Source organism: Odontomachus brunneus, unplaced genomic scaffold (assembly GCF_010583005.1).
Source record: "Odontomachus brunneus isolate Ranch 3 - 2012 unplaced genomic scaffold, Obru_v1 Obru_scaffold_023, whole genome shotgun sequence".
Lineage (NCBI taxonomy): Eukaryota > Metazoa > Arthropoda > Insecta > Hymenoptera > Formicidae > Odontomachus > Odontomachus brunneus.
The window spans coordinates 828,465-855,665 of NW_022639473.1; the positions used below are offsets into that span (position 1 = coordinate 828,465).

Here is a 27,201-nt window from a genome sequence, read left to right on the forward strand (position 1 = left end):
TCTCTCTCTCTCTCTCTCTCTCTCTCTCTCTCTCTCTCTCTCTCTCTCGCTCTTGCTCTCGCTCTTTCATGCATACACAATTCTACCAGAGTTTCTTTCTCACTTTCACTCACGTCACCCCTGAAAATGGCGGACAGAAGACAAATTAATCAGGAATCGTCATGCTTTGTCCTAACTCTGACTAGAAGAACTTTGAGCGACGATGATGGTGTTGGAAGGTGGAGCGGCGCTCTCCCTTACCGGTGTTCGGGAAATTCGACGCGTGGGACTTTTCGCCGAAGTGCTCAGCGCAAGGTCAAAAAGCCGAATTTCCGGCCGTGAAAGCGGCGTGATATATTAGCCAGAACGCGTGGCAAGATCTTGTTCCTATCCTGCGGCTTTCTTGTTGCCGCTTCGCGCGCTATTTACATCCCTGAGATGAGTCTAATATATCGCGCGTGAACGCCCGGGAAAGCACACCGATAATTACGCGCGTCTATAACGCCGAGTATCGCATGCTATCGGAATTGAGGAGTCTATCTACCAGACTCGCGTCCCAAAGCGTCTTTTTCACGGAAAATTCTCCTGGAAATCCATATATTCCACGTTACATACACTATGTGGATTTTCAGTGAAACTTCCCTTAAAAATATGATCAACCTTTATCAATGTAGTATTTCCATAGTAACCAATCAGAAATCCTCATGTTCTGTCCTAACTCTGAGGACTTAGGGGAACTCTAGGCAATCACGTTCTAACTATTGAAAAAATTCTGAAAAATTCTGCGAAGTCGAGATGTCGTATGTACCTTCGTCCTTTCCGAACGTGAACTTAAATAGTTAATCAAACACGCCCCAAGACTTCGCGAGTTAAAGATATGAACGCGAGAAACTCATACCACCCTCACTCACACACTTGAGAGGCACACGAAAGAGCAACATAGATAGATAAATAGAGAGAGAGAGAGAGAGCTGCTCTCGAAATATCGAAATTTGAATCACTCCAAGCTGCCAGCGGCGAGTTTACGGGGTCTCGGCGAGGGAGTCGTTTGCCGCCGTTATGCTTGCCGTCGATGATAAAAATAAGTCCACGTTCTCTACCACGCGTCCCGTCCCGTCCGCCCACCGTCTGTTTATTGTACGACGGTGTACCGAGTGCCGTAAAATAAAATTACGCGATCGACGATACGTAGTAGAGCGGTAGTAGAGCAGTAGTAGCGGCAGTCAGTAGGCCAGCCGGTCGCGTCGCACAATAACCAGACGCGCGCGACCTCCTGGGACCTGCCGCGCGCGCGCGTTGTCTCTCTGTTTCGTCGGCTATGAATAATCTAAGGAGTGAGATAGATAGACAGATAGATGGACGCGTTATTTGTCGAGTGCACTGTCTGTTCAAACGCCAAAGATAACACAAAATTAAAAATGAACAATTGGACAACTCGTGTTTTCGCATCATGATTGGTAAAAACAGTATGTACCCTCCTTCCTCTCCCCATTATTGTCAGATACATTCAGGAGAGTGCAAGAATAGTCGACAACTGAAACCTTCTCGATCCAGTAGCAATATTATTGAAACTAATGCTCGAGTTATTAAAATAATGCTGTATTAGCTCAAATAATATTGCTGTTGTGTCAAGAAGATTCACTCTAATTATAACGTTTCTAATCATTTCTACTGATATACCAAGAGAAAAAATATCTGAAAATGAGAGACAGTTATTTCATGGTACTAGTAATATATTAACTTGTACTGATATACATATATTTACACTGAGAACATATATATCTTCTTAACAGAGAGATTGCTGTTAAAAAATTTTTTTTTTAATAGCGTTCTGTTTAAATAAAAGAATTCAGATATAAGTAAATATGTTACTCTTGTAACCACTGAATAAATATTTTTTTATTTTTCAGATATTTTTTTCTCTCAAACTGTACAACTGCTTTTTTTTGTATAGCCGCAAAAATCTGCTTAAATCTGCAGAGCTTTCCGCAATAGAACATTTTATAGATCAATTTTGTTTTAAATATTCAAAAAGAGGAAAAGAGAGAGAGAGAGAGAGAGAGAGGGAAAGCAATCGAAATCCCGTTGCATAAAAAGAGAGATGAGATAGATAGACGAGAGAAGGAACAAGAGGACGAGAAAGTGGAAGCGACCGACGGCGATATATCGCCACGCGACGCGTGCGTAAATGTCAGCTGCATTAACGATAATGCTCGATATTCGATCGCAGGTTTCCGTGCAGGAGCAGGGTGAGCACAAGGGACCAATTTGCCCTCCGCTTCCGACGCAGTACCATTCGACCGCCTACAGCACGACGACGCCGCAGTTACACAAACCCGTCACGGATTATGCCGGTTGGTAGCGACATTAAAAGAGCGCACTGCGTTTCGAGCCGTCGTAGCCGCGGATCGACATTCTCCGGCGCGTTCGCGCGACCAGGGGGCTGTTAAAACGATCGGGGAATCACCGGTCGTTATAGTCCGATCGCTTGCGAGGGTGATCGGCAATTTCGAGACCAGGCATCCTTCACGACCTTTGAAACCTAATCGCTCGCATTAACCCTTCTGCTACCAACAGCACACATGTATTTTCCCTATCATTAATAATAACCTGTTAAGTTGAATGAGCTTTTTTGGCATTCACAACACATCAGCTATCCGTCCCTTTGGCGCCAAATACAAGACTTTCAATTTTTTTGGCTAAAACTACATTACATTAATGTACTTAATAAAGTGAAAATTTTTAAAAAGTGTACTTTCAAAAAACAAAATTAAAACAAAATTCAAAAAACATTGTATCTTTAAAGAACAAAATTAGTAGCAAAAGAGTTGAAACATTACTTCCGACCCTCCTCTCTCTACTTCCCGATTCGCAAAAAGTCACTTCGCGACAGCATCACGTAGTAGAGGAGACCAAGGCTATTTGGCCACCGGAGTAAGTTGCCAAAATCAATTATTTCTACTGTTCTTTAACAGATTTCAGAATCAAGCAAGCAGGGATTTTGAAGCCATCTTCGACATGTTTAAAAATCTTGCTTGCTCAATTTTGTAACTTGTTAGAAAATACTAAAAATAATCGGTTTTGCCAACTAGCTCCGGTCTTCTCTATACATTTACTTTTGCATCTCAGTACTTGGACCAATACAACGACACACATGTGTCGTAATATATTTATACTGAGTTTAGCATTAATTTATAAAGAAAATAAAAAGAAAATGTTTGTGGCTTGTGAGATTGGCTGGAACGAGATACCACCATCGAGGTCGACGTGACAGGATCGCAGAGAGCTAACTCTTTGAAAGTCCGCTTCGTTAATTCCGTAACACGTGCACTTTAGTACTTTATTATCATGTTGTTGTATTTTCTGCGTTCTTTCGCATATTCATTTTTAATTCCTACGAAACTGTTCTGAAGAGGTTCTTATATCTTCGCGTGACGATCGTCCGCACTTTATTTTTAATTGTACTGAATTGTTATATATATTCTTTCTATTTTTAATACAATTCTTGATATTATTTTCACATGTCTGCTTTTATTAACTCTCGATCTCTACTTTTATTTTCCTACTGTTATTATGTTATTCTATTTTCGGCACTATTTTGAGCATTTATTTTTAATTTCGAAACCATTTCGAGGGAATTTTTATAGTCTCGTTCTCATTCTTTTTCTCTTGGCATCGCTTTATCCATATTTTCTTTACATCGTATTTTCGCGTAACGGCTGTCTATATTTTATTTTTCTGATTGTACTTGAGTGTATCGCTCGAACAAAAAATTTATCCTCCAGTATAATAAAGCAGACTCTACTCCACTCTCCTACTATTTTGTTCGACATTTGTATCTCGTATTTCTAGTCTTGTGTGATACAATTCTCACATATTTATTTGCCTCCATTCCTACTTTTATTATCCCTACGAATCAACTCATTCCGTTCTCCCTTTCTCCCTTTCAGATAATGAATCTCTCTTTCTCTTTCTCTGTGTCCCTGTCTATCCTATCCCTATCTCTGTCTTTAGGTCCGTTCTTTTTAGCTGAACTGCATACTGATATACAATATTAAGTTAATTAAGTGTAAATGTATTTTGCTTCACTCTAACTTATTGCACCAGTTCAGTTAAAAAGAACAGACCTTTTGTGTCTCTGTCCTTTTCCCTCTCTACCTCTTTGCCTTTCCTCCCTCATCACCGCAATAACGCTCCAGAGGCGCGTTTCTCCCGCGGGGCTAAGCGCGATTATCGATTACCCGTCGCAAATCAGATCCCGCGGAATTAGTCGACCGATCTGCACGCGCGGCTCCTCCGGCACGAGAGCCCTCGGATGTCAGAAGTCGATCGGCGCACCGGTTACATCCAATCTCCGCTGAAGACGTTTTCGCTTCCGTGCCGTCCGGCGCGCGACCTGCTCCCGCATCGACACCGGGATAGTTTCGTGTTATCGCGGGAATTCTAACGGTCCGTCCCACGGGCTGACGAGGTCCCCGCGGGGGCCGGGCAGAAGCCGAGGTTTCGAATCTCTACGCCTGGTTTGCGCCGTGGCCGCACACCACGTAGTTGGAATAGTCCGGCGAACTATTCCGCTGCGTCTCCTCCGTAGTTGGCACAGCTCGCCGGACACAGCGGCCGACCAACGGGCTTCCACAGAGAAACTGTTTGCCGTGGCGCGACCTTGTTTAATCGAATTAGACGGAGGTCTTTGATTAATTAACTATCGGCAGCGACAGCTCGTCCGTCGTATCTAGCGCCCGTACCCATCTCCCTTCTCCCCTTCCTCCTAACGATCTCTTTTTCACACAATCGTGTCGAACGCAACTGTCGCGCGCGACGCCTTGCTCGCGACTCACGGTAGCTACGAGTTTCGCTAGAGAGGTACACACGGTTCGATGACAACGTAATCCATCGAAACGAACGTGCTCCCTCCGGTTGAATCGCGAGTTAGCCCGTCGGGGACGTCGGGTGAACGCGGTTCACCTCGCCGCGAGTTATCTCGATAAAATAACTTAGGAAAATCGAAGAGCCACCATAGGCTGTCAGTTTGCGAATGTGATTGACTATTATAGCTTAATCAAAGACCAAAAAACGTTGAACGGATTCTTTAAGAATTCTCACGCTTCAATCGTAGTCTCAATCTTCTTCAATGACAACGAAATGAACCTTGCCGTCTTTTCGCCGCTGAAAAGGGTTGAAACGTTTTATTGGCTCTTGATGAATATTATTTCATATCTAACGTTTGATCAAACTATATACACCGAGAGGAAAATTGATCTAACTTTAAAATTATAGTTATTTTTTACAAAAAAAGTTACTATAATTTCCAACCATATCTTTTACTGTTCTAATACGAAAATAGTAGTAGTAACATATGTGTAATTATTATCATTAATATTACAGTACAATTTAATAAATATACGCGCTGTGATTCTCTCGACCACAATTTATAGTAATTATTTTTCTAATTCAAGCATTTTTCCTCGACATAATAATAATAAATTCTGCAATAAAAATATGTATAATAACAAAAAAGAATATATAAAACAAAAATATACGTAATAATATTAAAAGAAAATATAGCATAATAAGTCAGTATATACACAATATTTCAATAGTAAATAAAATTCTCTCCGTGTATATACATTTTCAAGAAAAAGACAGAGAAAAACGTCGACGCGAAACGCCGCGAAAGGGTGGCTCTCGCACTTTTAACCCGCTCGAATTTTCTTCTCGATCCGCACGCGGGACAGGGATCGGCGAGCCGGTGCAGCCGGTTATTCCGCTCCTGCTCAACTCGGCGATCAATCTCGCCCGGCCAATTCCGGCAGCCCAAGAATACTCGTCTAACCCGCCGCCGCCCATACCACCGCCGCCGGAGAAGTATTACACCAATACGGACATCTGCAAGGTGAGTCGCGCAAAAATGTATGGCAGACATGCGATCCGCGCGCCGATTAAGCGCCCTGTACGTATATCGGAGGGAGGGAGGGGGGAGGGAGAAAAGGGGGCATTAATGCCTTGTGCCGGGGATACCACACTGTGCGCGAAACTGTGTCAAACGCCGCCTCGTGACCGTCATGATCGCGGCCGGTTTCGCAAGGTTGCCGCCGCCGGGGTTTTATGTAAATCCGTCGAGGTTAATTCGAATATTATACCGCTTGACTTTTCAATTTTCCTGCCACACGGTCTCGCCTCCCTTTCGGCCTGAATCGCCACCGCGTATGGACGTGCGACTGTGCACAAGACCGTGTAATAAGCGTGATTGTCGTTTCGGGAGGGATCGCCAGCATCGATCGGGGGCACTCGATGCCACGAGAAAAAATTGGAGATGAGAGAGAGAGAGAGAGAGAGAAGAGGATGAGGAGGAGAAAGTGATCCTACATATCGCGGGAATGGAGTTTTGCGTCCAGACAAAAGTGCCAATGCCTGAACACGTACCCAATCTCGGACGCTCTTATTGTTTTGATTTTTAAATACGAATATTTTAAACTTTCAACATAAAATATTATATATATGCATGCATTGAATAGATAGATTCTGTGTTGAAAGTTTATAAATATTCGTATTATTTAAATATCAAAACAATAAAAATGTTCATGATTAGAAATCTAGTGAGAGAAGAAATATCTGGAGAATAAAAAATATTTATTCGGTGGTACTGATAACATGTTTACTTCTTGAATCTAAATTATTTTGTTTAAATAGAAAAAACAGTAGGTTTTATGAAAAACAATGATGTTTTAGAGAAATATATATTTTCTCATTTAGAAGAAATTTTTCCTTAATGTAAAAATGTGTGTATTAGCATATAAGTGAATATTATTAATATCTACATTGAGAAAAAATACTTGAAAATTTATTAGTAAGATATATAGATTATTTCTGCGAAATAAAGTTTATTTTTATGAATAAATTTTATATTTCACAAATTAATTTTCAAGTGTTTCTTTTTCAATATATCAAATAAATATTTCTTACTTTTAGACATTTTTTCTCTCAGTATATGCGTTCATGGTTTAACTTATATGCACTTAGAGAAAAAAATACGAGAGAAAAATAAGAGAGAAAAAAAATATGATAACTATGTAAGTTTTGTATGCAGAATTATTAGTTTAATAGTATCCAATGTTTTTTGTAGTTATCGCAACTAAAGCTTAATGATTGCAAGAGAGAGAGATCTACATACTTATTATTATATTATATTCCCATAATTATTCAGGTTTAATTGCGATGACTACAAAGTCGACGACTACTAGTCGATTAAACTATGTACATTCATTTTTAGCATGTAAAACTCGTATAGTTGTTATCTCCATAGTTGCTACTGCCACGTATTCTTCCCCGAGTGTGCGTTACGATAACGATCAGTCGCCACGTAAAGTATATTTTAATGGCCGTGTACCCCGTTATGTGTGTGTATATATGTATATATGTACACGTGTATACCGTCGCCCCGACCTAATCTCGTTTTCAACAGGGGCCTGTTTATCCTACACACAATATGCACGACGCAAAATACTTCATCCTGTGAATTATGAGGATTAATGACCGAAAAACGAGGAAACAACGGACGCGCTATCAATCATCACTACCAGCGAAGAAAACGTCTTTCGCGGTCGCACACAGATTATAGAGCGATAATGTAAAGGGCGTGGTTATTGATTACGGACCCGCGTGCACACGTGGATTTTTATTTGATTAGATTATTAGAGCAGGTGGTCCGCTCTGTGCGAAAGGTAGTCACACTAAACCGAACAACGTCGCGCTTTATGCTGTGTTATCGTATGACGCGTTCTTTCTCATTTCCTTTTCTGATAATACACTTTTATTCACACGCATTGGGTATCCGTATTTTCCCGTAATTATGCTGGAAAATTAACTCTTTAGTAATATCTTCACTCGCTATTTTCAGATATTAATATTCTGTTATTGCGCAATATGTCCCGTCGAAATGCTGAGTAAATATTCCAAAGTCTGCATAAAATTCATAGAAATTTCCAATTTTCCCTCTATTAAAGCAATTTATAAAACACTTTGGGTACACTAAATGTGCAAAACTATGATTTATTCCGTGACCGCGGGACGATTATGAGAACTTGTATAATCGAATACGAGTAACTGGAAATATCATTTTCGGTTCATTTATATACTTCGTCATTTTATTTACTTCGCAATAAATAAAATCTCTCTTCTCTTATTATCGATAAGTGGAGAAATATTTCGAGATCATCTCGACATCTTTTTCATCTTTCTGGCCCCTCCTCCGCGAAAAGTTCAATTAGCAAAAGTGAGTATATTTGTTTCGCTCTTTTCATTCGCGTACACGGCCCATCCTGTGTGTCGCATGATTCGAAGAGAAAAAATGGACAGAAATAATCGTTTCGCGTCGCGTGTATTCGTATGTCGCAGAATCCTTTACCACCACTGCCACCATCACCGACGCCGAGCACGCCACCCCCAATGAGCGCGAAAGCCTCCAGCAGCATGACTAGCTACAGTCCGGAGGATATGCTCACGGAGGAGGAGGAAGAGATCCCCGAGTGTATCTTCGACTTTCCGCGGGAGAAGCTCAGCATCGTTGAAAATCTCGGATGCGGATACTTCGGCGATGTTCACATCTGCGAGGTCGACAGGTTTCCCGGATACGAGGAGATCTTCAAGAATATCTCCAGCGACCTGGTGCTTGTTAAATCCTTAAGACCGGGGTCCTCCGATGCTATTAGGTAAGCGTCGTGTGTGCATAAATTTTCTAGAGTTGAGATAAAAATGCGGGCGGGCGGGCGAACAAACGAGCGAACACGTCGCGGAATAATTCAGAGGCTCTTCGAAACGTTCTCGTTCGCGGAACGACCGTAATCGACTGTAATCGGCTGTTAATGAGCAGCTATAACCGACTAGAATGGCTCTGAGTGACTATAATTGACTATAAATACCCTCTGGATATTACTTTATTATGTAATAAAGATTTACTCTTCTATTTTTCCACTTCTGAGAGACAGTCATGAATCTTTTTCTCTAGTGCGAACTCGTGAAAGGTGAATTAGAAATGTATCCTATTGTTTTGATCAGGTTGTTTTGATCCCAGTTATAAGTAGAGAAAAGCCATTAATAATTGAATACCTCTTACAAATCAAATAACTGATTGGGATCAATCTGATCAAAATCACAGGATAAATTTCTAAACAAAACAAATTTCTAAAAACAACTTCGTTAAAAGTGAATTTTCTATCAGCCAAAGATTAGATGAAAATCTCGCTTGTGGAAACAGAAAGATGCCTGCAGGAGGTTTCCACTCATCCAATTGCTCTCGGTTATCTCAAGCGAGTTTTTAATGCAGCTGACTGTTCAGACGAATGTTTTCAGTCGCGGTAACAGAGTTATTATTTCTCGTCGGCGAATTTTTCGTCCGATCTCCATCCAGTTACCCGAACTAAAATCTCCATGTAATCGGAATGTTTCCATATACGGGAAAAAAAGTTTGATCGAATTAACCACACACACAATTTCTGCTGAGCTGTAAACGAGCCAGAAAATTCCGTTTGAAGTTAACCAAGAATCTTGTCAACTTGAATCCCGAATTCTGATAACTCCAAGCGGAATCTCTGGTTCGTTCATATTTTTCAGCAGAAATTCGCTCGATCCAACTGAACTTTTCTCCCTCCTTGTATGCTTTCAAGTTAGAACATTTTCACTTTTCACGAGTTCGCGCGAGAAGAAGAGATCGCGATCAGTCATCCGAATGGTTTCATTTCAAGTCGCGGCAGGCGACCATAATCGACGACCATAATCGACGGCTATAAACAACTACGACTGCAAGCGACCGTAACTGACCAAATAGCTCGAAATATTATCTTTCGTCGCGCGATGGAGGGAAGCTGTGCTTCTATTTCCACTCTCTCCATGTCAATGTAACATGATTACACGATATCGCCGCGTCCGTAATCGATACGCCGGAGTTACTATTAGAAACTGGAACGGCACGCTGATTACTTGCAATCACTTCGTATCTCGACTCCGTGGTGGCGCCAGGACCACCGCAGGATGCATGCGTGCACTCACTACATAAACGCACTGCATAAACGCGCGTCAAATTTCCCCGTATGAGTTTGGACCTTGCGGGATGAACTCTGATGCGGTCCCGCGAGAAATGATGGCGAAAGAAGAGATATTCCGAACGCGAGATAGAAAATTATTCGGCTGGAAGAGAGACGCGCGCACGCGCGTTAACGGCGTAATTCGATGAAGCGACGCAAAGTGATTTCGAATGTAATGACACGCTAGGCACATTAAGTAGACGCGGGCGAATAATGCGGAAGGGCTTTAAGCGATCGATGATTGGCATGTAATCGAATGGCTCGTTCGCCCGCGTCAATATAATTTTTCATAAAGCCAGCGAGTTCCCTCTGTCTCCTTCCCCTTCCCTCCCTCCCTCCCTACCATACATCCTCTCTTTCCCCATCACTGTATTTCTCTCTTTATTTGCCGCTCGCTCGCGCTCGCTGCCTTCAAAAACACCAAACTTCCGGTCGCTCTCAAAGCGTCTTTCCCGCGGCGCGCGCAATTTGTCCGCTCGGCCGTGCGAAATATTTGTCAATAATTCTGTTTACACCCGTGAATATTGCTCGCGCATATCGAAAGTTTAATTCGCGAAATCTCGCCCGCCAATTCCCTAAATCCACTAGCGACCCACTTGCGACAGAGAGAGGGAGAGAGGGGGAGAGAGAGAAAAAGAGAGAAACGCGTCCCGGGCGAGCTTTTCCGAGGAAATGCTCGAAAAAGGTGTAATTATAGCGATCGCGCGCGGCGATACCGCACAACACGCCGCTCGATACGTTTAATTCCGTCGAATAATGTTACGCGGCTGGAAAATAATTATCCGCCGCCGTATAACACATCGTGGAAATAATTAAAAAGTTCAGATTGCGGCGCGAGCGTGCCGTAATGTCCCTTGCGTTACGTGTAATTGCGCGCGTTACGCGTAATACGCAATTAACACACGCGTCCGTGACGTAATTCCGGTGCGCGCGCGCACACCCCGGAGCGCGCGTTACTGTTCCGACAACTCGTTTCGTTTCATTTCCCTGTCTCTCTTGACCAGCGGGAGCAAGAGAGAGAGAGAGAGAGAGAGTTTTTACACGAGCGACCCATTTCGGCCGGAGGAGTATCAAAAACCGATCCGAGCGGGTGCAGTCGCGCGACTCGCTTCGTCGTCGAACCCTCGTCAAACCGCGCCCACGAGAGCGTGCGCGCGAGAGAGAGAGAAAGAGAGAAAACGCGATATATACATGGAGTCGATGAAAGACTTCCTTTTATTGCGTTTCCCCGACGGCGCGACGTTTGTAGCGGTGTTTTGTTCGTCGGGACGATTGCGATTCTCGCGCGGAATAGGCCGATAGAGATGGAAACGGGCGGCGGAGCGTGTCGCGGCGGATTCAACGGTCCGACGGCGCGTGTTGTCGTCGTCGCGACGGCGAAAGGATGATCCCCGCAGACAGGATCACGGATGGCGTCGTCGACAAAACACATTTCGCCGGCTGGGAAAAGCGCGCAACTCGTGCCGTCGTCCTCTTCCTCGTCCTCGTCGTCGTCGTCGTCGTCGTCGTCGTCGTCGTCGTCATCGTGGCTCGTGTCGGAGCATGCAATCGTCCTCGTCGCAGCGCCTTTATCCTTTTTTATCTACGACTTTCCACCGGCTGCAAACAACAGCAACAGCAACGCTGACGACGACGACGACGACGACGACGACGACGGAGGCAGCAGCATTCCGGAAAAGTCCGTCGATCCGACGACCTGCTCTCGCCGATAGATTTTTGCTCCTCGATCGTGTTACATCTCCGTCGTCCGACGATAGAATTTCTTGTCGCGATGCCACGAGGAATGGATATCTCCTTCTGCTTTGACACTTCGATCATTCGACACGTCGTTCGCCCATTTTCGCGTGATCGTGATCGCAGCGTATTGCGCGAATAGAAATGCATTCCGCCACTTTGCGATCTCTCTCTCTCTCTCTCTCTTGCTCGTTTTTTCTCTCTTTCTCTAAAAAATTAATGCCCGCGTATGCATGCGCTCTGTTAAATGCACACCCGAATGTCGATGGAATTCTCGACTCGCACGCGTTTTTATCTCCCTCGCTTCCACTTCTTCTTTCTCTCTCTTTCTCATTTAATGACACCAAATTTAATTTCCCTTCGATATGGTGAAAATGTAAATTATTTGTGAACTAAATAAACCGATTTTTCCAAATTTGGACGGCATGAATTTAACCTGCTCTTTAGGAATGAATTTATCGAAGTTCGAAGGAAATTATTCAAGAGGCATCTCTGTTAATCTATTAACAACGAAATTTCTATTTCTCGTCTATAATTTTATAGCAAATTCATTCGCAATAATTTTTTTTATATTTTTGTTGACAATGTTTTTCAATTAAAAAAAAAACTGAACGTCTCTAAACGTACGTACGACGTACAGTCGGCTGACTGAGGGTTGCAACGTTTTTCCTTGATGAATTTTGCAATGCATTCCATATCCAACTGAAAAGTTTATCTCCTGAAAATGACTAAAAAACAATTAGATATATGATGCGTTACAAAACTTATTGAGGGAAAATGTTGCGACCTTTAACCCCTTGACTGTTGAATGAAAAAATGCTTACAATTTTTACTGAAATTGCTTTTGACAAAAATATTAATAAAATTATAAAATGATTACTTTCAAAGGGTTGAATCTAAATCTGAAGTCAAAATTTCGAAATTAAAAACGGTTGATTCAATATAGTGAACCAAAAATCCAAAAAATCGTTTAATTCGCATAAAATTTTGAGGGTTTTTAGAAATTATTGTTATTGTTTTCGATTTTAAAATTAAATTGTTTGGAAGAATGACGAATATGGCGGCAAAAAATGTGAAAGAATAAAAAACCCTGAAAATCAATTTTTATACAAATTGAATCATGTTTTGAATTTTTTCCCATCGTATTGAATTTGCCATTTTGAATTCATGAATTTCTATTTTGAATTTGAAATCAGCGGTTTCAAAAACTTTTAAATTTCAATTCTTATGCAAATCGAATGATTTTTTGAATATTCGGTCCGCCATATTGAATTTGGTAATTTTGAGCTCAGATTCGAATTCAGTGATCCCAAAACCAAGAAAATATAGTAACTAATTACTTCGGTGTGTCTTTTTCAAATGTTCCGTCATGATATTTCCGTCATTAGCACTTTTGGCTAGTTTTATTATTGCGAATATTTCCGTCACTGATCGAGTCAAGAATTCGATCGGTCGACGTATAGATTATCGATGTTTCTAAAAAGATCACAGCATCTGTTAACCAAAATCAGGCACGAAGTTTTTCTCATTATCGCTAGACACGATTTACGTAAACGTTCTTAAACATGTTCTATACAACTGTCTAATAAACGCTTTTATCCATCCCCACCCATCTTCATCTTAAATCCGACGCCGTTAAAAAAATAATAATCCCGTCGGGAGGATATTATATATCACGTCCCTCTCTCTCTCTCTCCATCCTTGCTCGATACATATTTACGATAATATTTACGGAGCAGTTGCTTTTCTGCGGCGGGAGATCGATTATTCGGCCGCGAAATAATAAATCGATCCATTAGCGGTACACCGCTTGTACATTTGCCCGGTAATGATTCATGGTGCAGGAGAAGGTGACTGTCTTTCGCGCACGCGGCTCTCGTCAAAAATTCAGAGGGCGCATCAAGTCATGGATTAGAATTTTTATGGTGACGCGCACCCCTCCGCGTCGAACCCTCATCGAATCCATAAACCATCGCGCGTACTGCTCCCTCTCCCTCTCTCTCTCTTTCTCTACTTCACTCCTTCTCTCTGCATCTTCGCCGGAATTCACTCAGACGCCTCTCGGCGCAATAGTCGCGGCACTTAGCTGTTATTCGTGACTCTCCCTGCCGGTTTCTCCTTACCTCACCTTAGCCTTTCGCGTTCTCGCGCCGCCCCGAGAAAGAAGGTGGAAGACGGGGCAAGAGGGAGAGAGAAAGAAGGCGAGAGTCATTCCTCTTTTTTCCGCTCTCTCCGTCGCCGTGAGAGACCGACGAACTTCCGTGAGACAAGCGGAGCGACACGAAAAGAGAGAAAGAGAGAGAAAGAAATAGACAGACAGATAGAATACCCGCATTACTTCCGGCATATATATCCGCATCCGTATTCAATAGTCGTGGCCTTGATGCCGCGAGAGCGGCCCATAAAGATATTACATCCGGACGCTCCGTGTGTGTTTTCCAGGATAGAATTTCAACAGGAGGCGAAGAGGCTGGTACGAATCGCCGATCGAAACGTCGCGCGGCTACTCGGTGCCAGCCTCGAGGACGATCCCATGTGCATCGTATTGGAAAACGGCGAGTACGGGGATTTGAATCAATACCTGCAGAGTCACATCGCCGAGACGTCGAGCATGCACACGGCCAAGACCCTCAGGTAGGTACGCGTCGTACTTTCGCGAGAGCACACGAGACCTTATTTTTCCTCCTCCTCCTTTTTTTTTCTTCTAATTCTACTGATATACGCGACTTTAGCGACAGAAAATACTTGTGAGACCATGAATACACATCCAAAACTCGCGATCTTAATTTCACCGACAGATTCTCTTAGCAATTTGAAAATAACTTTCCCTCGAATGTAGAGACGCGATAATTTTTCTTTATCAAAAACGTCGCAGAAGAGATCCTTTTATTCAAGGTGAATTTATCTATTTATTCATTTATTCGGGAATTATTTCTTTAGTACAATTACACACGTGACCAGAAAGTTTTTTTCCTGGTGGATCAATGTATTCAACCACTTAGAGTTAACTTTCGGTCAGTAAGAGTCGCGACGATCGAAGCTGGCTGATACTCCACTGGAACGGAGAAAATGTCTCGGTGTGTGCAACGTGTCGTTGACACTCTGTTAACCCTTCCTGCCCCTCGAGAAGTCGTTCTCCGCTACTGACACGCTCGCGCGAGCGACCAGTAGTTATTGACCAGAAGTGAACTTCTCAGCGGATCTCTCGTTTCGCGAATTCGATCCACGCGTCCTCACTCGCGAGCAGGAGCGCACCGACGAAAAATGCACATGTACCGCGCGGAAGCGCTCGTTATTCGAATAATTAACACAATTTAATGAGCACAAATTTGATATCACGGCGCGGAATAATTTGTAACATTAGTATCGCGTTTTAAAAGCGACATAGAGGTATGTATAGGTATGTATACGTATGTGTGTGTGTGTGTGTGTGTGTGTGTGTGTGTGTGTGTGTGTGTGTGTGTGTGTGTGTGGTGTGTATATATGTGTACGACATATGTGTATGCCCGTGTATGTATTATCGATGGCGCGTATTAACGCGCATCGGCGAACGGCACGTTGCGAGACATCGAGTAAATAACACATCATACGTAATAGATATTACACAATTATGCGATCGTCACCGTTTTGGCATAAAATCAATAAACCGGATTTCGACGTGGCTCAGATTTCGCGCCCTTCCCTCAACCACGTGTGTTCATTATCTCAACATACACACACACACACACACATTCGTCTTGAAATTATTCAGAACAAAATCCACCCGATTAACTGACGCTCGAAGTCCGCGGTCGATCATTTCGCAGTGTATTAAAACGTCAGGGACTCGGTCGATTCGCGTCCTAAGAAATGCAGAAACGTCAACGTCACCGCGAGTTCGCGCATGCAAATCTCTGTGTGTGTACGCCTGCGGATAATACAATTTCCGCGTCGGTTGCGCGTGAGAGAGAAAGACAGAGGAGAGAAGCCATTAATATTTTCTCGCGTATCGCGGAATCGCGTCGAATGGCGAATTTTGATGGAACGATCGGTTTATGGATTATGATAAGTGCGCGACAGGTTGGACGCTCTCCCGACAAAACGCGGCGGGGAGGCCGATAACGGGAAGGGGCGAGAGGGAGGGGGGGAGGAAATCCACCTGCCGGTTTGAACGCCCGCGGATCTCGCTCGCGCTAGCGATTTTTTTCCGGTTTTATTCTGTCGCCAAGCGCGGAGGAAAACGTCAGTTCCAATCACGTCCGGAGGACGCGTGAAAACCTGGCGCGCGATGACCAGGGACTATACTACCGGCCGCGGAAAGTACTCGAAATACGAGAAATCGGCTGAAAATGAGAGGTGAGCGACGGAGAGGATGATCGGTGCTCGTGACAGGTGTCGGCGGAGCGTGTTTTCCCGCGCTATCGTTTTCAGCTTCCGCGCGAGATGAAGCAGCGGCGACGGCCGTCGGAGATCGCGCCGCTTTGTTTTCATCGAGTGCTGCGGAAAATATTGATGCCTGTTCAATAATTCGCGCGAGTATGTCTCGCCGATCGCGACAGTGCTGAGGGATAAAGAGAGAAAGGGAGTGACAGTTTCTCGTACCGTTTTTATCGTACGCTTCCGTGGTCGCGGAATCGCATACCTCGCGAGATGTTAATTTTGCCCGGCGGATAATCTCTTCTTAACGAGATTTCACGTGTCTTTTAATAACAATAAGTTATCAGTGAGTGAATATATCAATTTTTTTTTATGAATTGTTGTAATAAAATATTTATATAGTATGTAGTTATTAGTAAATAATTATAATATAATCATAATAAATAATTATAATATAATATAGTAAATTAGTATTGTAATTTGTGTGTGTTAAGAAAAGTTGATTTTTTTGCTAATAAAAAAGCTAATTTACTATTGCTCAGACAAGAATATTAGTAATTACTATATTAATAAAAATTGCTACATTATAACAGAGTGCTACAGTAATTTATTGAAACAAATTTTTATTAATACAGTAATTACTAATATTTTTGTCTGAGCAATAGTAAATTAGCTTTTTTATTAACAAAAAAATCAACTTTTCTTAACACACACAAATTACAATACTAATTTACTATATTATATTATAATTATTTATTATGATTATATTATAATTATTTACTAATAACTACATACTATATAAATATTTCATTACAGCAATTCATAAAAAAAATTGATATATTCACTCACTGATAACTTATTGTTATTAAAAGAAACGTGAAATTTCGTAAAATAATTTATTGAAAAAAGTTTTTTTATTTATTTCCTAAATGATAACTTATAATTGCTTATATTGAGAGAAGAAATATTTAAAAAGTAAAAAATATTTGGTGGCTCCTAATAATATATTTACTTAACGCTAGAACTTTTTAGATGGGTAAAATTCATCCAGACCAACTTTTTAAACGCTTCCGTTCTCAAAAATATGTTTTTTGTATTTTTTCAATATAACTTTTCCCAAATTTATTGAATCGCTAAAACATTAATAGATTCATATCACTCAATGTTTTTTACACCGATTAAAACCGAGAATTCACCGAGGATTAAATTTCAATCACTTTTCTGGACGTTATAAACAAATAAAAATGCACTGTGTAGAATTTCCTTCATGTTTAGAGTTTAATTTTTTATATTTAGAATTCTAGGGTAAAATCTAAATTTTTTTTGTTTCAATAAAATAAACAATTTCATGAAAAGCTAAAGCTTTAAAGAACTATATTTTCTTACTCGAAAAATATTTTATTTGAATATAAGTAAATATATGTTATCAGTATCCACCAAATAAATATTTGTTAAATTAATTCTTCATTTCTTAAATAATTCTTCTCTCAATGCAAGCAACGATATTAGCAACGATATTAGCAACGCGCACACAATTAATCTTAGTTAATATAAAATCAATAGCAAAACTTGTATTCCCCTTTGGGACATGAGTCTTTCAGAAATCGAACTCTGACCAGCTTTCATTAAAGTTACTCAACTTTCTAAATTACCCAATTTTTTAAACTTCAATCTTTTCGAAAGCACAACACGATCACCACGATATCAAAATTAAAAGATCTGCGAAACGTGAAGTTGAACGGTTCAACTTATAGAGGAGAGATTTCTATTTCTTCCCAGCGTAGTGTGAGAGAGGGTTAATCGCGAGGACCAATCCCGCATACTCGCGCAGTTCCGGTGTAATTTGTAGGAAGAACCGTAACGCTAATCGCGCGCATGGCGTACTCGAGTAACTCGCGCTTAACAGCCGCGCACTGCCGCGGCGGCAATGTAACCGAAGTGCTTCATTAAATCGCCGACACATGTACTGTCGTTCATAAACGAAATCGTCATCATTCATCTCGCGTCGTTCCAACGACAGCAGTCACGGTCGCGGTAGTTCGTCGCGCCAGCGAATCCCAATATCCAAGAGCGACAGAACGGCCTGGTGCTTTCCGCACACGGAGAGAATAGATGGTGTGTGTCATATAAATTCTTGCCAATTTCTAGTTTCTAGTAGTGCAGAATGAAACTGACTGTAAAATTATAATATCAAAAAGCACAGCAAATCTTTTTTATAATAGCACATTTCAGTTCCTACAGTAAGAGAAAAATATATGATATTTGTAACTATAATCATATAGAGGAATAGTTACTACAAATCATAGTCAAGTATTTTTTAGGCAATTGTATCATAATTGTTAGTTATAATAATGCTATATGCATGTGTTACTACTACTATCTTCATGTTGAAACAACCAAAAAATATGGTTGCTGCCAAATTGGGCATATCTAAATCATATTTTTTTTCTGATAATATATATATATATATATATATATATATATATATATATATATATATATATATATAAGATTATCATCACTAAAATTATAATGTAATTGACCAATTGTTTTCACCATAATTTATAGCAATTATTTCTTTATATGATTATAGTTATAAATACACACATGAAACGAGAGGATAACAAATTACTTCAGAATGCCAATTTACTCCTTAAGGCTCCTAGCCCCTCGCATTGTCTATCTCTTTTTAATAACGTCAGAAGCGAGAAAATGCATGCTAAAAATTCTTGCGAAATACGTTAAAATAAAAATATACATCCATAAAGTAACACTTACAATCAATTAAACAAATTTGTAAGATATTCCGCACTCCCTTTTTGCATAATCAATAATTTGTCGTAAATTAATGTGACATACAATTCATCTTCATAACCTATTTCTTCACCTACTTCTATTCAGATTAATTTATCGATATTTATTATAGAATTGCAGGGCTGCCAGCGAGTCACTTTTTCCTTTTTTATCCCTTTTTTTTTTCAAAAGGTCACTTTTAGTCACCTTTTCCAAATTTTGTCACTTTTTCCTTTTTTTTTTGTCATTCATAAGCTGAAAATATATTTTTAATAATTTACATACAGGTGCGTCTCTCTCAGCTAAAAGTCATACATGTAACATACATGTTAAAAATATGCACGTCAACTCCATTATTTGTTCCGTCCTTTTTCCATTATCTTTTCGCAGTTTTTTATTTCGAAAAGGCTGCGTGACCGTCCGTCGCTGCCGCCGCAAACCGCGCGATTGGCCTGAGTTGCGCATCTAAGAGCTTGTTCAGACGAAACGTTTCTGTCGCGAAAAACCGCCGTATACCAATATTCATAAAAAATCGATGAAAAACATCCAAACTTGTGAGCCGCCATATTGAATCCGCTACTTTGAAAAAGAATTATAAAAATCTACCGAGGAATTCGTAATCAGCGACCTAAAAAACCCCTGTATACCAATTTTCATGAAAAACCGATAGATAGAAAAATATGTGTCTGAAAAGGTTAACTTTGTTTATTTATATAAACAAATTGACAGACAATAAAGAAAAATCCCACCTTGCCCAATACTCCTGAACATATTACTAAGGTAAAATTACAAAAAAAAAGTAGAGAAGTTGAGTATTAAATATTGGAAAAATTAAAAAAATTTCTTAGAAATAGGTGGTACTCTGAGAGTACGATCATGCAGAAAAGGGTTAAATATGATACCTAAATGTGATGAAATGTGAAAAATAAGTTATGTTGAAGATTTTCCTTCATATTGAAATAAATTTGAATTCGTTCAAAGTATAAATCAATTTTAACAATACTAACTACCGTGTATTTTAATTATGGTCACTTTTTTATTACTTTTTTTTTGTGAAAAAGCACTTTTTCCCTTTTTTTCCTCTGGACATCGCTGGTAGTCCTGGAATTGGTATGATTTAATATAGAATAAATGATTGATTAGAGAAAAAGGGGAGTGCACGGAATATCTTACAAATTTGTTTAATCGATTGCAATTGTTACTTTATGGATATATATTTTTATTTCAACATATTTCACAAGAATTTTTAGCATGCATTTTCTCGCTTCTGACATTACTAAAAAGAGATAGACAATGCGAGGCCAAAAATCTTAATTACAAAAAATTTTCCATGATAGCGTTTGCTATAAAATTCTTTCCGTGCACACACGGTCGCTCCCTGTTCTCTTTTTCTTGTTCTCTTTCTTTCAACGGTAACAGAGTCGCGTTTCGCCGACGTCGCAAATGAGGCTTTAAGATCCGCGACGCTGAGTCGTCCGGAAAATTTTTACACGCCATGATATTAGTGTCCTCGCTGCCATCGAAACTCCACTCGTCGTGATTTTTTTTAATTTTTTCTATCTTTCTTTCGTACACAAGAGATGACCCCGTATACACTGAGAGAAAGAATATCTAAGAAATAGTAAATATTTATTCGGTAGGTACTGATAACATATTTGCTTATAAAATAAAATATTTTTTTATTTAGCTAACATAAAACATTTTTCAAATAACAAAATGTACATTTTCTTAAAGCCTTAAGGAAACCTTAACTTTTGATGAAAGCAATTATATTTGTTCTATTTAAAAAAAAAAAATTAAGACTTGTGTAAATATGTTATTAGTACCACCAAGAGAAAATAAATATTTGTTATTTTTCTCTCAGTGTAGGGGAAATTTCTTAGGATTTTATTAGTAATGTTTCAAACATAAAATTCTAAGGAAGAAATCCCAAGTTTTTTCTATGTTCTTACTTCATTTCAGATTAGAATTGAATAAGACATGTATCAACTTTCTAAATAATTTTATTACTCAGCAAAATATTCCAACAGTTTTAAAAACGTTATATTTTCTTTACCTTTTATCCTACTGAATGCAATAGTTGGTATAAAAATGTGGGATTCCCTGACATCATAAAAGTCGACGTTGTTGATTGAAAAAAGCGCAAGTTCTCATAGTAGTTTCGTGTTCTCAAGAAGCTATGTTTGAGAAGCTATGTTGAGATCCCCCCATATCGCAGTGAGATAAACCTTAGGACAAACTTGGGTATTCCAAATACTCGTATATGCTGTATCTGAGAAAATCTTGCGGAATTTCCACGCGAAGAGCTGAATCCGCGCGATTCAAACAAATCACATTGTTTTTATCTCTTTCTCCTTCGAATGTCGAATAACGCGCGGACTGACGCGAGATGTCGGTCGAGCAATTTTTTAATGCTCTTCCAGAGGATTAAACGACCGGAAACAGTTTGGGCGGGGGAGCATCTCTTCGTCGCGGCGAGCCTTTTTACGTATTACCGCTCGTTCCGGCATATATGACGTGCATTTGCGTCGTAACGACGTTAAGTCCGGAGAAACGACACAGCCGCGCATCGAAACGACTCTATATCGGTGTATCTCCCGCGGAAATACCCGGGTACAGGTCGCGGTCGTTCCGGCGCAAACGGTTCGCCGGGTATGTGTGCACCCGGCAATGTAAATAGTAAAAACGTAGTACCCACTTTCTCCGCGACGGACACGGGAGCGCGAACGCGCGCGATCCGGGGGCCGATTTTCAAATTCAATTTACCCGTAGCGGAAGTGCAGCGCGCGATCAAGCGGGCGCGAGAGAGTCTGATAATTCGCCCAGATAAAAAACTCCACTGGTCTCTTTTGCTTTTCTTCTTTGAAATCAGGCACAAAGAAGTTAGATCTCGAAATTTTTTTTCAGACAATTCCAATACATGTGCGGAGGGTCACAATATTTGTTATTTCAAGGACAATAATTAGGACAATAATTAAAAAAGTTAATAATTACAATTTTTAAGAAATTACAAAATTAATAAATAACTTATTAAAAAATTAATTAAAAAATTAATTAAAATTAATTAATCATCATGATAATAATAATAATTTAGTTTTATTTAATTCAGTGGTTTTTATTTGTTAAAGTTAAATACTATTTCAGTTAATCTCGTTAAAACCGACCAAAACATCCCATTTCACGTTTATGTAAAAAATTTTGCTTTCTCTTTTCCTCCCTCCTCTCCGTCTTTCCCTCCTTATTTCTCTGTCTGTGCGAACACGATGAAGTTAGAATGCCCGACGTTTGTGGCGTTGTCGCGGCGAACGCCCCGTCCGTGTGTGCGCGCACACACGGGCAAGTTTCCGCGAGTAAACTTCACGGCGTAACCGAGCCGGTTCTTCGTGTTGCAGTTTCGGCACATTGGTTTACATGGCCACGCAAATAGCATCCGGCATGAAGTATCTTGAGGAAATGGACTTCGTGCATCGGGATCTCGCCACAAGGTAAGCTTGCGCGCGCGCGCCTCGCGCACACACCCGTGCTTTCCCACGAGGCCGCTTTGAGGTGTCGCTCATTAATGAGCAGCTGTTGTTGTCGCATTATTGGTTTGCCGCTCCGAAAGCAGCGCGCCAGACGCACAGACGCCCGTCGTCGTCTATTCCCGTCGCGAACACGGTGATATACGCGAGAGAGAATGCGAGCGCGCGTCGTCGGCAAATCCGACGTTTTTCTCTCGTTATAATGAGCGCGACAAGGAGATTACTTTCAATGTTAGCCTAATGAGACGATCTTTTGGCCTTTCCAACCGCGCTCCCCAAGCCGTGTTTTTAGGAACCACGTGGAAACACGTGGCAGCGTTTTGCACTGATTTTTACGGTATTTTAGGTATGTCATAGAGCGACTAGAAGTAAGAGATACGTATTATTCAAGATATTTTCTCGCTCATTTAAACACTGAGACATATTCAGGGCTTGATACAATTCACTGAGAAAAGCACGACCATATTAATTGCGAGCGAATTCAAAACTGTTCTCGAAATCGTGTGAAATAGGTCAAGTAACTTTAATAATATTGCATAAGAATATTTTTATGGCGTATGCTACTCTTCACCCTCGTGTGTACGAATTTTTTAACCCCAACCCTCTTCTGAAACTTGGAAAAATTAAAACGCACAATTACACGAAGCATCTTAAACAGCACGAAATTTCTCTCTGAAACTGTATGCCACATCTTCTAAGATATCCGCTTACGATCGATTCGATTCGATTACCTTGCAGGGTAATTACCTTGTTTCCACCGCCACGACGTTTCGTGCTTTCGCGCGAGTCGACTTGAATTTCCTCGTCCGACTGAAATTTCTTACTTCGTCCTAACAAGGGCTCAACTTCAATTGCCCGCTCATCATAACGACCTCGAAAAATCAGCCCGCGAGATCAAAGAACGCGATACCGAGTCCTCTCGGGGTAAACGTACACAACGATCCGGCGAAGCACGTGGTCCCAACGCGACCCCGACAAAGTAACGCGTCCGTTCGCTCATTCGTCCGGCGACTCGTTAAATGCCCGCGATCTTAAATTCATTTCCGGGCGAGCGAGGGAGGAGGGAACGCTTTAATCTCTGGATGCGCGCGTTGCCGGAGGACGGAAAATCGTCCCGTGCGTCGAGCAAACAAACAGACTGTGCCGCATACTCTATCCGGTCTTTCCGCGAGCGTACGAAAGCGCGCCTCCAGGCATTACGATAGAGGATTGCTTTATTACAGCGGTCGATTGTTTTATCTCGCTCCCCTTCTCTCGAGAGCGCGTTCTATATTGTATATACAGGGTGTCCGGTAACTCGCGTCGGAACCGCGGTGTACACACAGATGAACCAGACAAACGAGGAAAAAATTTCGACGCCATTTCTCGGAGAATCACATAAAATTTTGAGTTATTGATCGAAGAAGATTGACAGCGAATAATCATGTGCGATACGGCAGATGAGTGGTGCACTGTGAAAAAAGTCCTTGCACGATTATTTGTGGGACAAAGGTTTATTTCACGGAAACCAACTTTATCTCATAGAAGTAAGCTTTACTTCACCGAAATCAACTTCGTATCTCATAAATAAATTTTCAAATATTTTTTCTCAGTGATAGTGAGACGTCTGCCGTCGTGTGTGTTGTAGATTATGTCAAACTGAACAAAAAAATTTTCTATCATTTTGCGAATAATCACATAAGTTTTTAATTATTAATTAAAGGACATTGGTGCGTTACAGTCCGTCAATCTTCTTTAATGAATAACTCAAAATTTTACGTGTTCTTTGCAAAATGGTAGAGGAACTTTTTCTTTATTTTGACTAATCTATCTGTACACCGCGGCTTTGACACGAATTATCGGACACCCTGTGTATATATATGTACACACACACACACACACCCGTGGTTCACGCATTCACTACTGTTCCACCCCCATTCGCGCGGCGCGACCACATTTGGAAACTCTTGAGCCGCCCTCCTGTCCCCTGGCGGCCCCCCCCTCCCCCTTCGACTCTCAAACAACGCCGGCAGCGCGGCACGACAACCAATATCGCGGGGCTATTAAAAGCGAGGGGGATGCCGCAGGCGGGAGAGGAGAAGGAAGCAAGAGGACGCCGGGAGGCCGGAGGGGCTCTCGGGTCACGTGTTGGAATTATTAACTCTAATCGTAAACCTTAATTATCATGCCCTTCGGCGCGATCGTTGTCGTAATGGCGGAGCGAGGGTAAGGAGAGGCTAGACGAAAGGGGCAAGATTCATTGGTGATTTGTGGGGGCGGTTGGAGCGCGCGACACTAAGCGAAACGCCGATGGTGCCGGTACCATCGGGAAACGCACATTCGTAATCGAGGATTCGAGAGTTCAAACGGGAAGAAAGATTTCAGTTCGTGCAACTGCGTGAATGGGGACATCAGACGGAAAACTCGCTGACGAGAAATAATGTCTTTGTTACCGCGGTCGGGAACATTCGTCTGAACATTCAGCCGCGTGAGAATGTGGGTTGAAGTAACTGATAATGAATCAGACATAACCAGAGCGACTTTGATTTCACAGCTATCCTATTCCTCCTTCAGTTCTTTTGATAGGAAAAATTTTATGAAACATATGATAATATTCATTCTTCTGTATAGATCTTAGTTTGCCTATCAGAGAATGTCAAAGTTAGAAAAAAAAAACGTTCTCTTTTAACTTATATTGAGCAATAGTTCGAACGAAAGATCTCGTCGAGAAAGCGCACTTAGCAACCGGGACCGAGGTATTGATTCGAAGATAAACGATGAGGAATAATGCAACCTTCGACGGACGGTATGGCGGGTATCTGTCATTAGTGTCGCGAAGCAGCATCGCACGGTAGCTGTGTTTCTGGAGATACGACAGATGTTTTGCGGAAAGTTCCCTTTCGACGACGAATCGTACTTGATACTCTTCATGAATTATTTCCTGACGCGATTCGAACGACAGGAAGCTTTAATCGCCGAGATCGAAGCGTTAACGGAGCGAACTTCGACGAAAGACCAGTCGGACATGTTTCCGCGTCGCGAATTAGATCGTCGCTGTGGCTCACGAATTATCTTTTGGCGAAAGGTTCGCTGCTTCAAAGTGCGAGTGATACTTTTTGCCGATTGTTCCTTCGCGCGATTCGAACGTGAGAGCGCTCTAGTAGCCCGGATTCTGATCCGTCGACGACGCGAAATCGCTCGCGCAAGCGAGCGAGCGAGCGTTTTGGCGAAACGCGGCTGCCGAAAATCGTAAAAGCGCAATCGCATTTGAATGGCCGCGGAAACAAAAAAAAGCGAAGTGGGAGAGCGGGGCAGAAAGAGTGGGGGAGGAGGGGAGAAAAAAAAACAGCCGAGCAGAGGCCGACGAGCAAGGTTTTTACGGTTGGCGGAAGTGGAAAAACTTGCCGGCGAATCTGGCGGAGCGCGCACAGACGTTGACAGCAACGGGTGTGGGAGAGCGTCCACCGGTGTGCGCGCGTAAAATAAAAGCGTCGTGGTAGCTACTAAACCATCCCCGCGCTACCGTTCTCTCTTTGTCTTTCTCTCTCCCCCTGTTGCTGCCTGTGCCCTCCCCCGCTCCCGCGGACCGCGATAAACGGCGAGGTTTACGCGCAAATCAGCGCGAAACTTGGAACGACCGCCGCCGACTGTTTCGACACCGACGAGCGCCTGGAAGCGTGAGTTGGCTGTAGCTACCCGCTCGCGAGAGAGCTCTCCCGCGAGAACTCGCGAACCAGGCCGAAATGGCGAGATACCACCTACGCCTCGTGGCACATCGCGTCCTATGCTTCGTGGTTTAAAAATATCATTCGTCTGTGCGCATCGGGAGTATCGAAAATAGCGATGTGCGATTTTATCGGGACACGTATCCTGAGTACGTTATTAGGAAATAATCTCCTCGTTTCTAGGTATTATGCTCGTTGCGATATGCCCAGTCAGCGTCTCCAAGGACCATCGCACGCAAAACGAGACGTGACTGCATATGCATAGCACAAGACCACCTCGACCAGTAATGAACATCTAGAACAAAGTTGCCATGTTGATCTGTAAACATGCTCATTGGTTGAAATGGTCTCACGCTATGCATATGCAGTTGTGTTATTTCGTGGACAATGAGACCCTTACACTCGTTATTGCCATCGACTCACTCCAGTAGCAGTAGAATCGGACTCGATTATCGACTTTGTTAATCGGGAATTAGAAATGCTAATGAGAGAGGTAATATATATATATATATATATATATATATATATATATATATATATATATATATATATATATATATATATATACACACATATATATGCTGTCGAGTGATCATCTCTCGCGGTGCGGATTACACAATTACAGATAAATATTGACTACGCGGAAAAGCTCGGCCGAAACTCTCTGCAAGAGAGGGAAATGCATCGTTGGAAAACTAGCGTTTAGTTATGCCCGTGTGATGTTTCGACAGGCTCTTTTGTTTGCTTTTGATACGCCTGCCGCGCACAGAATATAAAAAATAGAGTGCATGCGAACACACATACACTTTTCCATTTAGTCATATGTATACATACATACATATATACATTCGATCCGCGAGCCGATAGGATATTGCAGCTGTACAGTTAGCAGAGAGTTCATGGCCGGCGTTAATAAAAAGAATGGAAGTGTTAATTTCATCAGAAAAAAAATAAAATAATAATTCTATTGTTCCCGGCTTTCGAAATTCGCGAGACGGAAATAGCCGCGTTCGGAAAAACCAAAAAAAAAAAAAA

The 27,201-nt window shown here is 41.6% G+C and overlaps 2 protein-coding genes across 7 annotated transcripts in view; one reads left to right on the forward strand and one right to left on the reverse strand.

Annotated features, from left to right (window-relative positions):
• LOC116842225 (discoidin domain-containing receptor 2) overlaps positions 1–27,201 on the forward strand; it is a 380,754-nt gene that overhangs the window by 313,283 nt on the left and 40,270 nt on the right. For 5 of the 6 annotated variants that reach the window (XR_004377695.1, XM_032811123.1, XM_032811124.1 and 2 more), the window contains 5 exons: positions 2,210–2,333; positions 5,715–5,872; positions 8,374–8,687; positions 14,235–14,426; positions 22,334–22,426. Coding sequence is in view for 5 of the 6 variants with exons in the window: in XM_032811123.1 (XP_032667014.1) it covers positions 2,210–2,333; positions 5,715–5,872; positions 8,374–8,687; positions 14,235–14,426; positions 22,334–22,426 (881 nt within the window). In the remaining variant the exon portion in view is untranslated. Of the gene's footprint in view, positions 1–2,209; positions 2,334–5,714; positions 5,873–8,373; positions 8,688–14,234; positions 14,485–22,333; positions 22,427–27,201 lie in introns of those variants that run through there. The other variant, XM_032811127.1, reaches the window with a different exon arrangement.
• Positions 1–27,201, reverse strand: part of LOC116842229 — a 425,064-nt gene that overhangs the window by 199,996 nt on the left and 197,867 nt on the right. The window lies entirely within an intron of this gene.